This window comes from Cryptomeria japonica, chromosome 6 (genome assembly GCF_030272615.1).
Source record: "Cryptomeria japonica chromosome 6, Sugi_1.0, whole genome shotgun sequence".
In the NCBI taxonomy this organism is placed as follows: domain Eukaryota; kingdom Viridiplantae; phylum Streptophyta; class Pinopsida; order Cupressales; family Cupressaceae; genus Cryptomeria; species Cryptomeria japonica.
The window spans coordinates 198,050,402-198,070,292 of record NC_081410.1 but is presented as its reverse complement, the minus strand read 5'-3'; the positions used below and the strand labels follow the sequence as shown (position 1 = coordinate 198,070,292).

Genomic DNA, 19,891 nt, shown 5'->3' with positions numbered 1-19,891 from the left:
GACGGTGTCCTTGTGAAGCATTGATGTAGAGTATATCGGGTGCTGGAACGCTCCCTAGAAGTGGACTTGTGGAATGTGGGAACATCTCTACTTTCCGCACACTTGAGGAACTAATTGGTGAATGTTCCCTTTCTGTCCTTGCTCTCTTCTATGGAGGTTCCTCTTGCTGGGCTTCTTGTTGAACTTCCTATGGGATTTCTTGTTGGGTATTTTTCTTCTTTGTTGTCCTTGGCTTCTTTGGGGCATTTTTCCCTTTGTCCATCCAGGCTTCCCCTCCTGCCTGAACCTGTGAAGAGCTTTCAGTTGCCTCACTGTGGGAATCCAGACTTCCCATTAGCTGGTATGTTAGATGGACATTTTCTTCCACCAACTTCCTTATCTGCCTGTCAATCCAGTGCTTAGCGAATTTCAGCACTGGTCTAGCCAAGATATTCAAATCATCCATCTCGGGTTCTGACCAATCTGGCAATTGAATAAGTTGATCCTTTACTTTCTCGAATTCAGGTTGTATCAAATCTGCGTCTTCCTCCACCTGATTTGGCGCCTGATAAATTTCACTTATCCTAATGATGTCGAGGGGCAATCCGGAATGCATTCTCTTCCGAACCTCAAGGTCATCCTCGGCACTTGCCCAGTAATCCTCCAAGTGAAACTTGTGTATGAATTTGACGCCAGCAACCTTCCTAACTTGGCTGTAAGGATCATATTGGGTCCTAGATGTATAAAATGGCAGGCGATAGAATGCCAATTCCCCTGCTGCGCTTTCAGCAGCTTCCAAGCCTGGGCATATTTCCATGAAGTCACCCAAGACAACTAGAAATTCAATTGATTGCTTCTTCTTCTTCTGCAGCTGATCATAGGCAGTTAACTGTCTCACGAGCTCTAGCAATACAAGCTTGTCTGATGGATATCTAGGCAACTTGTATGACTGGAAGGAGAATCCTTGCGTCCTGATGTAGGTGAATTTAGGGAATTGTAAGAACGCAGCTCCATACCTCCGGACCAAGGCACTTGCTTGTGGTGACATCCTTATGTGCAACTTCTTTTGCATGAGCCCCGTCAAGTACATGGTGAAGGTGTCATTCGCCAACCTGTAAAAATTAATATTGCGGAGATGCAGCTGGGGATAACATTCATGTACTTTTAACTGAGCTGGTCCGCAACCCATGATTCCTCTTGTTGGCAGCCCATCGAATCCTCCTCTTCGCGCAAGCATATAGAACAAGTAGGAGCTCATAAAAAAGGACTGGGATCTTTTCTCTTTTAAGCTCTTCAATTGCTCATGCAAGTAGTGACTGATCAATCTAGCCCAATCGATCAGCGTATTTGAATTCATGATCTCGCCTATGTAGAAGAACATCCAGGCCTCAAAGTTCACAGAATGTGGGCATCCCATTACTCTGCTTAGCAATTTTATCAAGTCTACATACTCCTGCTTGAACTCGAAGATGGTGAGAGTTTTGGGCATCTTGGAAACGTGCACTCGAGGCCTCAACAACCACTCTTTATTAATCAAATCAGCACACCTAGCAGAACCTGCTTCATATACTACCTAAGCTCCACTGCTGGTCCTGTACGTCAACGAATAATGTGAAGGAATTCTGAAAGCCTCACCAATTGAGTCCAGAGTCAATGTTGCCAGCAACTTCCCATCTGGCGTTGAGATTGTTTTTCGCTCCAAATTGTAATGTGTTGCACATTCCAAGACCAAGTTTGGGCATTGAATAGCAAGAGGAAAACCAACTAACGTAACAATTCCACTTTTCATAATTCTGACAACTGTCGGGGATGGATTGTGCCCTGCTGTTCCGAACATTCGGATCTTGAATGCAGCCAAGTTGAATGTGCCTAGATTAGTATCGCTGATTTCATCCCATCTTGAATTCAACCGAGAATGGGGGAGAAAACTTTTCATTTCCGCCTTGATCAATGCTTGCCTGGAGACAGTGGCTGCCTTGCTTGATTCCGCCATCCTAGAAGCACCTTGGAAATGATAAAAACAGAGACCAAGTATGAATACTCTTCACTTCTCCACTTCTTATTTCCTGAATCTTGCACGTGAGAAATGAAATGTCTTTCCAAACATATAGAATTCTTAAGAGGCATTAATTTAGCAATTGCATTCATGATGCGTCATACTTTCCCCAATCACTACGCCATGCAAAGGCAACTTCCCATGCGAATGAGTTCAAATTTAGAATTTTCCTTAAATGCTCCAAGTCATGCGTCATACTTGGAAGATTCTCTTCGCCAACTCGTTGATTTTCATTCTTTCTAATTTTGGAGGGAATTCGAAGGATCCTCCCAGGATTTGTTTGATTCCATTCAAACTTGTCGTCTCTTGCTTTCGAAGGAATTTCCATGTCTCTTTTCAACATCCCTATTTTTTAGGGATCCTCCTAAAATTTAGGAGTTAGGTTCATTGGATGGAGAATTTCACCCCGATTCCGAATCTATAAAATTTTCCACACTCCGTCAAGATTCAGTGTCTAAAAATAGCAAATTCAAAAATTTGCCCGAGGGGAATTTTGCTTTTTATTCCTCCTTGACTCCTTGGATTCCATGCCATAGGCAAAATTTCAACTTTTAGCTCGGGCGTTGAATTCACTGTGCCTTGGAATTTTTTCATTTTTTTACACCTTCCATGGGTATACCATTTTGGTGCCCAAGCACATCCTTGGGCGGAATTTTCACTATGCCATGGATTCATGGAATTTGTCCATCTATCCCTGCCTGACCCATTTTAGCGCCCAACTACATCCTGGGGCAGAATTTGCACTATGCCATGGATTCATGGAATTTGTCCATCTATCCTTGCCTGACCCATTTTGGCGCCCTACTGCATCCTTGGGCGGTTTCACTATGCCATGGATTCATGGAATTTGTCCATCTATCCTTGCCTGACCCATTTTGGCACCCAACTACATCCTTGGGCGGAATTTTCACTATGCCATGGATTAATGGAATTTGTCCATCTATCCTTGCCTGACCCATTTTGGCGCCCAACTGCATCCTTGGGCGGAATTTTCACTATGCCATGGATTCATGGAATTTTTTCCGCTTTGCAATTTTGGAATGACTTCCTGAACCTTGGTGAATTTCTGAGCTTTCCATTTTAGGCATAGATTTCCAGTACTTGATCAATTTATGGCTTTCTCTGTCTGTTGTCTGACTTACCGGAATTAGAAATGTCTGCGAACGTCTGATCCTTGTCGCCTTGTCTGACTGACCCTGCCAGAACTAACTTTTCAAAAATAGAAACCTTCAAAGTGTCAGCGTTAGACCCCTAGACACTGTGCAGGAATGACTTACTATAAATAGAAACTTACTAAAAATAGAAATTACTAAAAATAGTAAGTTTGATTTTTGGCAAAATGACGACATTCCGAGACCCGCAAAAATCCCTAAAAAATAGGGATTACTGGGAGGTTCCTTGAAGGATCCTGATTCCACTTGTATGTTCAATTTTCCCAAAACCCTAACAGAAACCCCTAAAATCTAGGACAGAAGGCAGAAACCCTAAAAAGGGACAAAACCGGCCCTAGACTTCATAGAACTCACTCAACAAAGAAGCAGATCGACTCTAACTGACCCCCGAACATCCCGAAAGCAGAGAGATTGAAGAGATTGCCACCAAAACACACAAAAAAAACAAGACCAAACAACCAAAAGGGGCAAAAGCTAGGGGGGTCCCTATTTGGGATGGGGTGATGTGTGACTAGGTCAACACTCACCTTCCTGTCTTATTTTCTCAATTTTCATCAATTTCTTGACCAAACCCTTCACTTTCAATTCACTTTTTCTGCAAGAACTTAACCACTTATCAGGTTAAAAGTAAAATTTTCAGGAAAAGGAATTAAAATCAGAATTAAATTCTGAAAATAACATGGACCTTTCATGTGTTTTTGCACGTAGCAATGAAATTCGCCAGCAAGGGAGTACAGCTGAAGTCCAAAATCAAATCCAAGTGGAAAAATATCGCTGACACAGACCTCGAACATGTTGATATGGAGGAATTCAAGAAAAGAATGTATGGACATGATGGACACATTCCTACACCCATTGCTCACAACATGATGCACAGAATTGTCCAGGCAGCTAAATTCCCACCAACCAAAGAGTGTGTCAAGCTGATAGTTGAATGTGCTTTGCACTATAAAGCACAATCGAGAGAAATCATTGCACCAGATGGAAGAATCCTGGCTAAGCTTTCAGAATTGTCCACCCAGGAGACATTTGGCATACCAAACCACAGTAAAGCCACCTACAAGACTAAAAGGATAGACCCAAAGGGTCTAAGATAGTCAATCTAAACTCTGTGCCGCAGATGTGAACAAGTTTTGGCTGGAGAAGAAAAGACCTCAAGGGAAAGTACCAAAGTATTTGTTGCGTCCATACTTCAAAGAAGAAAATGGTGATATCATCCTACCGTTGAATACAATAATGGGCAGCCCTAAGGGTCAACTATTCGAGACATGGATGTATTATTTTATAGATGAAATCACCTCAGGAACCAAGTTATTCAATTGGTCCCACATAATCAACGATAATCTTCATGAACAGTTGGTGAACTTGGAAAGGACAAAGACATTCCACATGAGTTCTTACATAATTTATCTGTTGGCTGCAACTTACAGATATTCAAGACTGATTTGCAAAGGCATAGGAGGAGGTGGTGAGAATGAATTCTGATCATATGATTGTTATCCTTAGCAGCAGCTTAAGGACAAAAGTCTCTGAGCCCATGACGCATTCCTAATTTACATCACAAGAACATTGCAAGGAGGTACTCATAAGAGACTTTCTCCCCAATCAAAAAGTCTAATTAGCAGGTACGGATCCTGGTTTATCCAGTTTCCAAAATTCACTTATATCAAAATCCAAGGTTTCGTTGACCGTCCTTACCGATTGCCAATCTACCCAACCAATAGGATGGTCCTGTTGGAAATTCTCAAACAGTTGGAAACGTATCAAAGCTTCAAAAGAGTAAGACATAAGGCAGCCATATCTTTCCCATTCTTCATTGGAAATACGGAAGAATCTTGTTCAACTGCACAAGCAGCTGAGAGTGCTAGGCTAGAGATGCAGTGGTATCCCTTCACATTCTACCAATCTAGAACTAATTATGATCCTCACAATAACATCAAATCAGCAAAAGAGGAAAGATTCAGACATAAAGTAGATATAGAAGATTTATGGGCAAATGTTGTTGATGAGTATGAAATCCGAAAAAGGTTATACTCCAGGCTATCAATAAATTTCATCAGAGAGACACAACCTTTTCTCGTACCAGATCAGTTAGAAGATAGTGGAGAGCATAGTCAACCTGGCTTTGATGAGCATGCACCTCTTCCTCCTATCAAATGGTCAGCACCAGAGCATACAGAGTTGACCACCTTGATGCGGCCAGTCATGACATATACAAGGTGGTGTGTTAATCAGTAGTGTCACAAGCTGAAGCCGAAGAATATCACTTTGACTTATAATCTGATGGGAGTAACAGAAGGATATTCCTCAAATGAAGAAGCAACACAAAATGCCAGACTAAGCGAGAGTGCTAAAAGGAAGGGGAAGGCAGTTGAGAATGAAGAACCTGCTCAGAAGAAGCAAAGGATAGAACCATCTCGTTCCGCCACATCAAGGAATGAGAAATACATATTAACTATTGATGAATCATTGGCTGAAATAAAAATTCCCTCTTCAGTTCATGAATAAAATGTAGAATCAATTCATCAAGAAGACAAACAGCCACCATCTCCTACCGGCATAGAAAATCCTAGAATCAAAGCATGACACAGATATTGAAAAGGGAGAGTTTCAAGAAGGAATGATTTATGCTCTCCGGGGTATTGCACGTGACAGAGAAACAAAGGGTGACCAAGAGGTAGAAGGAATTGAGCAGCCCACTATTCCTAAATGGCTAAGGGAGAGATTGAAGATGAACACACCAATAGTAGAAGAACAAGAAGAAGATGACATGACAGATTTCTTGGTCAGATTAGAGCAAATTGTTGTGAAGAAGCCAGCCAAGAGATTTTCTACCATCCAAAGAAATGAGACAGGCAACCGCGCAATACAGATAGTTGTGCCTAAGGTGAACAAACCAAAGGGAGACATTGCTCCTCATAAGTATGAGATCACCACTTTTGACTTAGGCCCAAGCACAAAGGCCCAAGTAAAAGAGGACTTAGACAATTCAATTGCTTCCATGAAGGCAAAACTGGATGAAGAGACACAAAAGAAAAATGAATATAAGAGGTGGTAGTTGAGCGCTTCAAAGAATATATTCGGCAGTTGACTCTAAGCCACTTGATCAAGCCAATCCAGAGGTTCACCCACTTTTGGATTCACAACAAGTAGTCAAAAGTTCTGAGGAAGATGTAGTAATAGCCAAAGAAACTAGAGATTGGATAGAAAGTATAAGAGAAGAAGCAACCAAGTTCCTAAAAGGAAACTCATCAGCATATGATCAAACTTCTTCTTTGTTTTCCAAGATTGAGAATATGGCAGAAATGTGGGCTGATTTCCAGGATGTCCAGAATAGGATCATTCCATCCCTTAGAGAACTAAAAGGAATCTCATCTCAAGAGTTGGTTGATCAAAAGATAATTGATGCAGGGGCTGCCTATGATTTCAACAGTTGGCATTGGACACTAATTGCACAAAATGAAGTCTTAAAGAAGGTGAAAGATGATGCTATTAAAATAGAAGGACAGATAAAGGCCATTCAGGACAAGATCTTCCTTGTAGTTACAGAAATGATTGGGAAGGATACCATCCGAGAGAGTGATATGCAGTTGGAGAATTTGAAGGCCAGAATTCAAGACATCTTTGCTATCACAGGACCAGTCTTGAGGAATAATTTGGCTTAAGGCGTCAAACTTCATGTCCATCAAAGATACCTTTCACAAGCAAGAATTAGACTGGGAGATCACCTTTTCTTTGTGTGCAGACGACTTGGAAGGGTTAGAGTTCAGGATCAACATGTTGCCACATGTCACCATGGAGGAAGTGGACCAAATTGTGTCCAAATTCATTGAATATCAGAAGAAAGGGATGCAATCCTAAAAAATAGCATCTTCTGCCACTTGTCTCGTTTTAAGTTCATCTTGGATTCTATTTTGGAAACTTTATCTAGGGTGAGGTTGTCTAGATCTCTGCCGTCAATCTTAGATTGATCTCGGCTGTTTATTTTTCTTTCAAAAACTCTATATAAACTCTCATTCTCTCGTTTCATTGTGTTGTGGAGAGATTTATGAAATTGTTGCATGGAGCTATTTGAGTAATAAAAAATTCATTATCAATACTGTTTTGAAATCTTTTTATTGCTGAATGGTTGCATGGTTGCATATTCCCTTCAACACTTAGATTAGATTTGCTCATACTTTTGTTGGATGGATGATTTCCTTTCAATGTGTAAAGCTAGTTTGAGCCTTTAATATGAATATTTAACTTCTACTGGAAATAATATTGTTCAATCGTTAATATTCTTCCTAAGTGTGAAAATCTTAAGCATAACCCTAGAAGATTGCACCCGCTTTGCGTAGTTGTCTCAGTGTGGCGAAACATAGTGTCGTTACCAGTTTCACCCAATCTTTGACGTCTCTTGAGTTCATAGGAATAGTTTAGAAGTAGCATAGAATTTCTAAACCCTGTCCTTTTTGCAGTCTTAACACAAAAAATCCAAAAAACAAAACAAAACATAGAGCATAAATTGTTAAATCTGCCTAAGTTCAACTTGAATAATACTATTTGATAAGCGTAAGTCCCCCTTGAGATTTTCAGCATACACTACCCGAGAAGCTATCCCACTAAAGTCGCTTGTTTGCACATATAGACCTTGGAGTCGCCTTGTGGTCTTTCTCGCAATCTTGGCACAAGTAGTGATTTTGTTCAGGAGAGGATAGAGTATCCTTGTGGTATTTTATTCTAAGTGTTCAGCAGATGATAAAACGTCCACCAACAAATCACAGAAAAAAAAATGGTACGAGTCTTGACAAGAGTTGATGGCACACACAAATTTATTGAAGATCTCATTTGGAAAGCCCAAGTTGAGAAGAGACAGAAAGGCATAGAAAGAGGTTCCATCTTTGCAGATTTGCAAACAATTAAAGATGCTTGGGAAACAATGAAATTAGATTTCCTACATTTTCTTTTAGACATGGATCATACATTCAACTTTGCAAAAGAGACCCTTGATGCATTGAAGGTAAAAGAAAAGGAAGATGATGAGCTCACCTTTGAGCTTAAATTGATAATGGTAGAGCATACACACAGATTTCTAAATAACTAAATCATAACTACGAAATAAAAAATATATTGATTTATTAAATATAGATAATCTTTGCATTACATTTTTGTGGCTTATAAAGCCAATATATTCCTGTGAATAACTAACTACAAGAAAGTAACTTCCCAACTAACTTAACAAAAAACATATTAAACTAACATAACTATTTATTATTATTCTAAAGCAACCTACTAATGTAATATTTACCAACATTCCCCCCATATTACGTCAATCTGAACAAGGGTGGAACATTGCAAGAGTTGAATGCACCTCTTTTAGAGACTTTGATCAAGCACCTTCACCATTACTCCTCACTAACCCAGGAAACACTAGATTGACTCCATTACCAGATCTCCTAACTGGAGAAACTGTAAAACTTTGCACAATATGAGAGAACATAAAGTGTCCCCAACCTCCTCGCAAAATGAGAGAACAATTTTCCTCCAAAAGTCCACATCTCCTTCGAGTGTGTCAAATCCCTCCTCGGTGCTCCAATGAAAGACCAACTCTCCTCCAAGAGTCCAAATCTCCTCTAAGTGTGTCAAATCCCTCTTCCAATGTTGTGGAAACAATCCCATCTCTATTGTATAAAAGAAACCAAACAGCCAACCAATATTGATACGTCAAGTGCACTCACAAGAAAAGACAAGTCATCCCCCATTTCCAAGGGAAACCAATTGAAAAGATGCTTCTCAAGCAACAAATCATCCTTGAGCGAGAAGCTAGCTCAAGACGATAGATATCCTCTTGCCTCCATTTCCTCCAACCTTCGATGTATCATCTTCACACTCTAGTTACCAAATGTAGCATGTGGGCCTCTAAAAACACAAATGGCTATGAGAATACAACCAATGTTTGATATATGCATGACCATAATTAAAAGTAGGATATTAAGTGTTGATTTCAACTACAAATGCACCTTTCACATTAATAACCCCTTAGAAAACTTCTTATGTCTCCAATAAAGACCCTTATTTTTAACTACTTTCCCCTTTTCCAAATCTTACAATTTCACATACAAAAGATAAAGTTTCTAATCATTCTATACTTGTTTTTAATACCTTAGACAAAAGTATAACCTAAGTTGAGCCTACAAGGCTACAACCACTTAGATTCAAGTGCATTGAAATAAACAACTTGCTCATGCACCATTTATCTTCCTTCTTCACAATTTTAAACTTTAAAACTGGTCCCAAAATAAGAAAATAGATAGCACCCAACAAATGAGAAAAATATAACTTCATCCCACACTTTTGTTGCGCCACTCTAGTTATTTCTTTAATCTTTCATACTTGAATTACTTGGATTGACACTACAGAGAAATTTGTATTTCTTGACTGCCTTATTCATCTCATACTACACACTAAATTACTTGGATTGACTCTACAGAGAAATTTGTATTTCTTGACTGCCTTATTCATCTCATACTACACACTCCAACATACTTTGTATTTCTCACGCCACTTTCAGATTATAAAAAATAAAAACAAATTTGTTGTTACCTCTACGAACATAACAAAGAAGAATATATTACTCCTATGGTTGCCTTTTCAATGTGCAAGAAACTTCATGCCTTTCTATGTTTACCCATCGCCACATATGAGCCCCTTAAGCTTGCAAATTGATATGCATTGCCTACTACGCTGCACCTTTATTTCTTCCCCCAGCATTTGATAAATACAACCTCTTTTGGATAGCACACAACAAGATATCACAGAATCGTATGGACTTTTTATTGCTCACTTCCACACTGGGCACACTCATCTGATGGACACACTCCCATATTCAAACACCCATAAAGTATCTCCCATCACAACACTCCATTTCACCAAGCCTGCGATCATAGTGGCTCCAATACCATTTTGATAATGGTAGAGCATACACACACATTTCTAAAAAACTAAATCATAACTGCAAAATAAAAGATATATCGATTTATTCAATCAAGATAATCTTTGCATTACATTTTAGTGGCTTATAAAGCCAATATATTCCAATGAATAACTACCTACAAGAAGTAACTTAACTACTAACATATTTATTTATTATTTTTCTAAACAAAAACATATAAAATTAGTGTAAAATTAAAAAGTAATTTAATATCGCCTACATATATATATTATATATTTAATAGACAAATTCACCATAAAAAATGAATTCATAATTTATAAATTAAATAATATTAATTTTAAATATATATAATATTTTTATTTATTTTTTGATAAAAGTGGATGAAACTACTGAAATTATATTAATAATTTTGTTTGTTACATGTGTCTGGTTCAAAGAGCACTGAAGGGAAAGAACCAGTAAGAAAACCCTTTAGTATTGCTCAAGAAAACATAGGCCTATCTACCCATTACAAAAGCCCATAGGCTCAAGAAAACCTTCCCAGTTACATAGCCATCCGCATTAGATATAAAGGAAGCTGCCTTAACCAGCATATAGAAGAAGAGAACTTATCAAAATAGAACAAGTGCCTTTAACCCAAATCCATCCTGTCTAAGCAGCACATGTTTCCAGTCCTTTGATTAGAATGAAACTCACAACCAGAAAAGAACCTATAATAAGTGAACCTACCAACACAAAAATGGTGAGCAAACATATGACAATCCAGATAAGAAGAAGAGAGGGATGTTGAAGACCTCGAGGAAACAGAATAAGACCGAGCCATAAGGTAAGCCAAAGCAACAACCAAAGAAATAGCAGCAGGATGAGAAACCATCTGAAACACCAATCTATCTGCATTTTCCAGTTCCTCAAAAACATCCACCAACCACCAATTTTAACAACTACTCTCCAAAGAAAACAAAGCATTTTGTGTTAGTAAAAACTAATGCTAAAGAAAAAATGAATACTAGGACTACGAGCATCCGTAAATATAAATAGAAGAAGCTCAGACAATGAAGAGACATCGAAAACATGATTAGCCCTCCAAATCATGAAAAGGCAGCTCACAAGAAAAGTAAGCCAAGAAAATGAGCAGAAAATGCAGGAGCTCAGCGGATGATGAACAACCAGTGATGAAGCACAATCATGAAGAAGAATATATATAATATTATATTAGTTAATTACAAATATTAAAATTTACATATAATATTTTGGACATAAAAAATATTATATTAATAAATTAGAAATATTTAACTATAAATATAATTATATTAATTTTGAAATATTGAAATTCAATTTTAACAAATTCATAATCTAAAAATAATAAAACTATCGCTTAACATATAGTTTGAAGCTATGTCGAAAGTAAAATTTTCAGGTCACTCGATCAATCCGGACCATTATAGAATCCTTTGCTGCCATATCCCGAATCATCGAAGGATCACTAGGAAAGTCTGTTGCATAATATCAAATTGCTATTCGACGCGAAATTGAAGACATACTAATTTTAAATTTAGGCAGAACCCTAAAACGGCAAAAGATTATCATAAACTCAGGCAGAACCCTATTGAAATCGCTTTAAACGCGATTTTTTCTGCGTGTCTCGTGATTTAAATGCGATTTTATCACGATTTTAACACATAAGAAGTTCGCAAATTTTTTTTGGAGATTAAATCGTTTGCCCTACTGACTTACGAAAAATCATGATTCAGACGATTTTTTCACGATTTTTTCATCTATGGTGTGTACCACTGTACAAGGTTGGTTTAACAAGAAGATCAGTTGGAGTAGAAAGATAGAAAAAAAATTCAACTTGTTGATAACCCACTGTTTGACATGGATGGAAACAGGACTCGCCTAGACTCGCACAGACTCGGCAAGTTCAAGTACAAGTCATGCTCGGCGAGTCCTAGGGACTCGGACTCAGACTCGTCCGAGTCTGGCGAGTAAAATCGCCAGACTTGCCGAGTTGGCGAGTTTGGATCAAACTCGCCAAACTCGGCGAGTCCTGAGCCCCAAACTCGGCTACTAGCTGGGTTAGTAAAATGACAAAAAAAAACACAACACCAATAGAAAAATAACACCCGACGGCTTTATTAAATAATAAGTTTTTTGGCCTCGCAGGGTGCTGCCCCTCAACCCCGCCCTGTATCGCGACAGGGAGCGCGCAAGGGGCGCTACCCCTTGACCCCACCTTGGGGGCGCTACCCCCAAACCCCCATCGAAAAATATGGGGGCAAACTGTGTCGATAGAAGTAGGGAAAATTTAACCTCTGAGTCTGACACTGATTGGATCGACCAGGTAGATATAGAGGCTGAGACTGTAGCCATGGCAGAGGAGGAGCGGAGAGCACGAGCACAAACAGGAGATTCAGAGGCAGATAGTGACACAGATGTTCCTGATGTTGGTGAGCATGGCATGGTGTCACGGGGAGCGGCTATGGCTGTCGAATCATCCAGGACCTACCTTAGACGCCTTCGCAAGGGGCCAGGGCCGGAGGGTGCAGGCTCCTCTGAGCCATAGGCTTGTAGTTGTATTTACCTTTGGTATTTGTATGAAACATTTGATGATAATCATATGATGACATGGATTTTTTATTCCATGAGTTTTGTAATATTGTATACATTTGACAATATTTATATATCTATGTTTGTTATTTCCTTCAGCTACAATTTGCGTTTATGCTTATGTGATTGATGCATATGTGTGTATGTAATCAAATGAGCCGAGTTTGATGATGTTATTGTGTCTTTAAGGTGTATTCAATAAAGGGTGCCTGAAACAAGTTTTAAATCTTTAAAAATCTCTAAATTTCTTGAGTTTTTCACTTTCCCGAGTCCAGCCGAGTCTGGAGCCGAGTCCCGAGTCCGAGTCCGAGTCTCGTTTCTTTGATGCAGAGTCATCATTTGATAATCCACTTTGAGTTCAATGTCAGGACACATCCTAATTCTGATAATACAAGTGATGACAATAATAAAATATGGGATCCGGGTGTGGTGTTCAGTTATGATGTGGTGGCAACTGATTTGCTTCTAGGCCCACCCAAGGGCCAAGATCATTTATGGCATGCAGATGAAGAGGGATTCTTCCCAAGATCGGTTTCTTGATTCACATGAAACTTCAAATGAAGATCAAAGATTTAATCTTAATGATGTGCAAAATTATGTAGTCAAGCGCAATCAAATTCTTGTGGTTAATCTTTCTAAAGGACTGCCTGATGATGGGAGAAGTATACCATGAGAGGTTATGGATCAAAATTTTAGAACTAATACTGCTGTTCTCTTTTCAAACAGCCATCTTATGAAACCATTTGTATTCTTACAAGTGGATTGGTGAGAAGTTTTAAGCAAGTTTTGGTGCATTGCTCATTTAGTGACTTTTCGAGAAGTATTTTCAGTTGATAGAATGATCAGATCTCTTATTTTGGTTAATAGTTTTCAGTGTTCCAGCAGTTGTTCCACTTTCAGGGTGCTGATTTTTTTTAAATCAGACTGTAAGCAGGGTGCTGATTTTTTTTAAATCAGGTTGCTGATTTCAGACTTGAACAACTGCAAGTTCATGCATTTCCAAATCAAACAGTCACCTGCAAGGGGCAGTTTATGGCTTTAGTCTTTTAGATGAAACAAATAGCTATTTAAACTAACCAAGTTTTGTGTTTGATGGGATATCATGCACCAAACAACTATTTATTCTTACTTTTAGCATGCATTTGTGGTTTGGACGGCAGACCATCATGTAATTTTGATTACACTCCTGGAGGTCAAGAGGTTAAAATAGAGAACGATAGCGATAACCTTTTTTAAATTATCCAAAAGTTGCGATGGAATTATAGTAATGGGAAACCAATTTCCAAGGAGATTGTTGAAGACTTCCAAAGAATTAATGTTCTTTTGGTAAGAAGAGTGAAGGAAGTTTTCACTAATGGTGCGTTGCAGCAAAGAACATCAAGCAGAAGAAATTACAAACCTCCTAGATTAGTTTAGGATCCTAGAATTACATTGATGATTTAGAATTGAACAAATATTTGAGATTGGCAAATGCTTTAAGGCAAGCAATTCTGAGGAGGGAGGACTGTAATGTCCCCATTTTTTAGCAACATTGTTTCGTAAGGTTTTGGCTAATTTCCGAGTATTCCTATAAGCTTCTAGGTATGTTGGGCAGAACTCCAAACTTCTTGGACGATGCAAGTTCAGTATTTCAAGATTTCTATTTTTGGCAATGAGCCCAATTGGCAGTATAAATCACTGACACTTTCAGAAGTGTTTTTGGACCCCTGAGGTGTTCTCCAAACTTCTTGAAGAACACATCTATTTTTAATGTCACCCGATTGGATTTGATCATCATCCTGCATCTTCAGAATCATCCCAATGTGATTAAAGTTTGATTCTGATTCAATTTTAGTGTTTTCTGCAACTGGGTGAGTTACTGAATAATTAATTAATATTTCACTAATGTTGTCTAATGTTGAGAAAAAATTAAAAGGACAACTAAGTGTAATAGCTCATTGGAAAGGTGATAAAGTGTTTTAAAAGTTGAACACCTAGTTAAGAGGGCCTTAGCATATAAAATGTTATTATTATTTAATAATAATCATTTTTGATGGAAAAGGAATTATTATAATTTTAAAATTGCTAATTCCCTCCAAAAAAGCTATAAAAGAGGGTGTTGGGATTCATTTGTTGATATGCTGAAATTTTGTTACTGAAATGTTGCCTTATTGAACCTGCGAGTTCTTCCATGATCTTTTGAGGACAAAAACCCTCTTTAGATTTCTGGTTTCAGATTTGAAAGATAATCCCTAGCCGAATTGATGTTGTTTCATCTAAAGGCCACTATTGTGCTTCAGTTGGAGTTTCAGTTTCTTGGTTACAGAGATGGAGGTTTTTGATGTGCTTTGAGATGGAGGTTTTTGATGTACTTTGAGTTCTAGCTTTCCAGGTGTTGCATATCAAATATTAGAGTTTGAAAGTGTATTTTCTTGAGGCAATTCTGTGGTACCTTCCATTTCGTACCCTCTTGCCTAGCCATACCTTACATTGCTGGTGACTTATGTTGGTATATTTTTTGAATTGGTTATCATTACCTGCTATTTAGAATGCCATTCTTCCTAAAATTGCAGACCATGCAGCTTCAAACGGAGAGTTTGCAGCTATAAGCAGGCATGTACCATGTGGTGGGCTGCCTATAAGAGTGGCATGTGACTTCCAGACCTAGGTGCTACTCTTCTTGTTGGTTTCCTTTGCTGATTGGTAGCACCATGAACTTAGTTGAAACTTTCAAGAGTTATTGAGGTGGAGAAATATCTAAATGTTAATGTTTGCTGTTATTCCTTATTGGTGTACCTGCTGTACCAGCAAAGGACATTTTGTTCTTAGACCTGTGTGAATCTCGAATCTATATCAGACTGATATGTCTATCATTAATTCATGTTTGGCACATATTTTGAGGGGAATTTAGAATGATTCTGGTGAAATTGCAGTTTGGGGATTTATAGAATGGAGTCATAGTGAATTTCCTGAGGAATGTACCTGTTGTATATAATTATTACAGGCCTGCACCTTGCTGATCAGGGTTACCAGTCTGATACTCTTCCTTTCCATTGTTACTCGGAGAAGTATGGGGCATGTTTGATGAGATAATAATGTCTATATTCATATTGGTGTTGGTGATCTTTCTGGGTTGATTCTCTCACTGTCCTCAGAAAATCATTCATTCAATAAGATATGTATGGCGACCAGCACCTCTGCAATTATTCTTTACGTAGATCACAATTTGCAACACAGTTCTCAGCAACTTGGATTACACCGAGCTTGTTCAATCTACTCTCTCAAGAAGCTCAAGTTTCTATTATTTTCAAAGCTATGTGTATTTCTCATCTTTCAAATCCTTACTTTCCAAAAACCCCTTACTCCTCCAAGCACCACCTTGTTTTTTCTCTCCATAAATTGTTTTATCTTCTATTTTGAATATTCTGCATAAGCATAGTTTCTTAGTACTTTAAGAGCAAAGTGACCCTCGGCATTTTAATTTCCATGTAGGAAGCAATTGCATGTGTTGATAAACAACAATTAAAATGGTTATGCCAATTCAATCTGATAACATTTTCTGTAAAGCCTAAATAGTTTAGAGTAAACTGAGACATACTTTGTCCATTCTAACTCACTGCTTACTTAGCAGATAAGCTTTATATTTTTCTTTAATTATAAGAAAAAATTATTTTGATTTTAAATTTCTAGCCTGATGGTCCCATAGAAGAGGCATTCTAGCATTTTCTCTGCAGGTGATGCAAGGGAAGCTCGGGAACCTCTTCCCTGAAATATGTTCCCATGGAAGATTATTCTTCAGTATTCGGAGGAAAAAAATTACCAGTAAATAGCTTGAAAGAAAATTTTAAAAATATTTAAATTCGATACAGTTGCCATATTTGGCACATTATTCATGGCGTATCTCTAGCTGCACTGGAAATTTCTTGCCCTTCACAATTACCCATAGTTCAAATACCCTTCCTGAAAAATAACTGTTCTGCTTTTTTGCATTTGAACATTTTGCACAATTTAATTTAACTTCGTGGCAGAGCCTACTCCATGGGACACCAGCTTAAGAAAACATATTAAGCTTGTAAAAAACTGAAAGCCATCGGCAAACAAGTCAAATTCCAAACATGACTAATTTAATAGATCCTTAACAAAAGTAAGAATTGGGCTTTTCATTTGTCTACGCAACAAGTACAAATCCACAAGAATCTAGTGATATCCAAACTGAATCAAACAAAAATTGAAAAGAGAAGTAAAATATAAATTAAACAACATTTACTAACCATTTTAAGTTCCCCTTCAGAGTTTTGGTTCTTGGCTTTGGAAGAATCGTGAGTTTTACTTGAACCCCTTACAAAACTCTTGGGGAATTCAACAAGTAAACCCAGAAGGAACCCTATGACTAACCCTGGTATAAAATATTCGGGCTTCATACTGTTTACTATCCATGTGTCCTGTCCTCTCTCCTGTGAAAAAAATCAATATAGAATGAACAGCTCTGGAGATGGTAGAAATATAATGTAGAATGTGGAATAACAGCGAAAATTTACAGTTTTCTCACGAGCACCGTTTTTCCACAGCGGCATCCTATTCTCCTCTTTCAGCGCACCTTGCTTCCATGGCGGCATCCTCTTCTCTTTCAGCGCACCTTGCTTCCAAGTTTATAAGCTACTTTTTAAGGTGGTTTATAAGACATTGAAGCTTTTTACATGGGTTGTAAAATGAGTAATTTATATAAGTTACTTTATATATATATAACAGTCTCATAAAGATATAATTCGATGTAATTTCCAAAAGGAGGTGTAATGGTTAGTCGATAGTTAAATATATTTTCTATTTTATTTATTAAATTAAATAATTGTATAGGTGGTGTAAATCTGAATTATAATGTGTAAATAGAGTAATTTGAGTAATTTGATATTTCTTTTTGTTTTTTACATAGATTTATTTAAAATATAAGAATGCTAGTTTATTTGTAAGTCTTATTTTCCATTCAGATATAAAAGAAATTATATTAAGACACGGGTAGCTATGATCACAAGGTTCCATATGAGCATCACTATCCTAAAAGCAAAAGAGGATAGCACCCTCATCCATTCCAGTTGCATGCTTCCTTGGAGTGTCTTGCTAGACATTATTTTAGAAATAGAATAGGGCTCTCTGAAAGTGAAAATCCAAGTTAAGATATGTCCTTAGGGTGCTCATAGAATCATTTATAATGGTTCTCTTAGTCTAAATTGTCAAGTAAACTAGGGTTTTAAGAAACAATCCACAAGTTTGGAATTTTTGAAAATAGTAGTTGCAAGGGGCAGAATCTTGTAGTTAAATAGTTAGTTGTTAACGTGAATGGTGAAGCCCTATCATCTTGTTGCAATGGTTGTATAAGTTAGTTCTATTTCATTTACATTATTTAGTATAAGGTTATTCCTAAAAAATATGTGTCAACTATGCTTTATTTACAATAAAAAAAATGGACCATTAAATTTACAATAAAGACATGTAATTATTTACATATTTACTAAGAGAAAATTCTTAATAAAAATATATCCTAAAATTTGTAATCATTTACATACAAAAATATCACCTTTGTCTAAAAAATAGACTATAAAATTTATAAACTAAGTATTAATTACAAATTTATCTTATAGTAAGTAATTAGTTACAAATTTATCATCGAAAACGTACATTTATAATAGAAATTAAAAATAATATTAAAATTTTTTACAATAAAATATATATTAAAAAATCATTTAATTTACAATAAAAATAACAAAATTGGAACTGTAAAATTTATAATAAAAGCACATTATTATTTATATGCTAATAATATTAATATTCTAAATATCTTAGAATTTTGATAAATATTAATTTGAATTCAATATTTTGTATAAACTTTTTAGTTTGATTTCAATTATTGAGGAGATATATAGTTAAACTAACATTGTAGTAGTTGTTCTAATATTAATGCATATTAAAATGAGATTAGATTAGTTTAGGTTATCGTGAGAGTACTCAAGTAAGTTGGGAATTACATAGTATAAATGTAGCATTGTTCACGGTTAAGGTTTAATGTTACAATAAAATTATAAGGTTAACGTTGCACATAAAATCAAGATGCCCCAGTTAAATTTTAAGATTAAAAATATATTTTAATGAGGTTTATAATAAAAATTATATTATTTTTTAATACTATAGATTTAAACTAAATATTTTAATTAGTAAATATAGTATTAATAATATATAAAAAATATTAATGTTTTTTTCTATTTAAAATACACACTTACAATTTGATAGTTTATATATGTATTATATTTTTAATTTCAAATTAAGTTTATAATTGATCTTATATTAATTAATTAAATATTAATATTCTTATTTTAATGATATAATATAATTATTATTATATTTTAAGATTAGAAATTAATTCTGAATATAAAATGCTATATCAAGGAAGGCTTACTATTTAATAAGTTGGAAAGCTTAAATAAAATATATTCAAAACTATTGACAGGCCTAAAGACAAATCCTGAAACCAGCATCCTTGTAACCTGGGCACCTGGATATACATTTCTTTTGAGGCATTCTGATCAAATCTGAAAAAAAATCTATCTTCCGTGGACGTTAATGGACTCCCACGCCTGATTCAAAGTTATAATTCTAGAGCTGGAGTACATAATGCAGGGAAAAACTTGCGGAATTTTCATTTAAATTCGCTATATTCACATTTATCACAGGTCATGGATGTCGGCGTAGGTCACGTCGTTTGGCTTCTCCTACCATTCACATTTGCTAAAAGTATGTAACGCCTTTGCAATAGTTGTCCCTGATGTTTCATTTACCTCTCGGCTGATTTGCAGAGAACTCGCGACTTTAAAAATTTGCAAATTACTTGTCGCTTGCACTCCAAGCAACAAACTCCGATTTGCCAATCCAACAAGGTCACCCATATTTTCGGACGACCGGCGACCGCATCAAAAACTTTCCAGGTGAGCGTGAGACAATTCCGATGGGCAGAGCCCACATTATAATAGCCTATTGGCTAATAAAATTTTAAGATATTTTTTTGCAGACAAGTTTCAGTCTACTCTAAGATTCTTGGGTGACCATGTGTATTTTTATTTTCTTTTATGCTAGGCTCCTTCTATGAAGCTTGGAAAGTTTCTCTTAGACTTTCTT

General features: G+C 36.8%; 1 protein-coding gene across 7 annotated transcripts in view; it reads right to left on the bottom strand.

Moving 5' to 3' along the window:
- The window catches only part of LOC131063494 (uncharacterized), a 101,107-nt gene extending 83,689 nt beyond the window's left edge, over positions 1-17,418 (bottom strand). For all 7 annotated transcript variants that reach the window (XM_057997330.1, XM_057997334.1, XM_057997335.1 and 4 more), the window contains exons 1-2: positions 17,266-17,418; positions 16,999-17,181 (exon numbers count right to left, since the gene is read on the bottom strand). In XM_057997330.1, the coding sequence (XP_057853313.1) occupies positions 16,999-17,181; positions 17,266-17,343 (261 nt within the window). In that variant the 5' untranslated portion in view covers positions 17,344-17,418. The remainder of the gene's footprint in view (positions 1-16,998; positions 17,182-17,265) is intronic.
- Between the last annotated feature and the right edge of the window lie 2,473 nt (positions 17,419-19,891).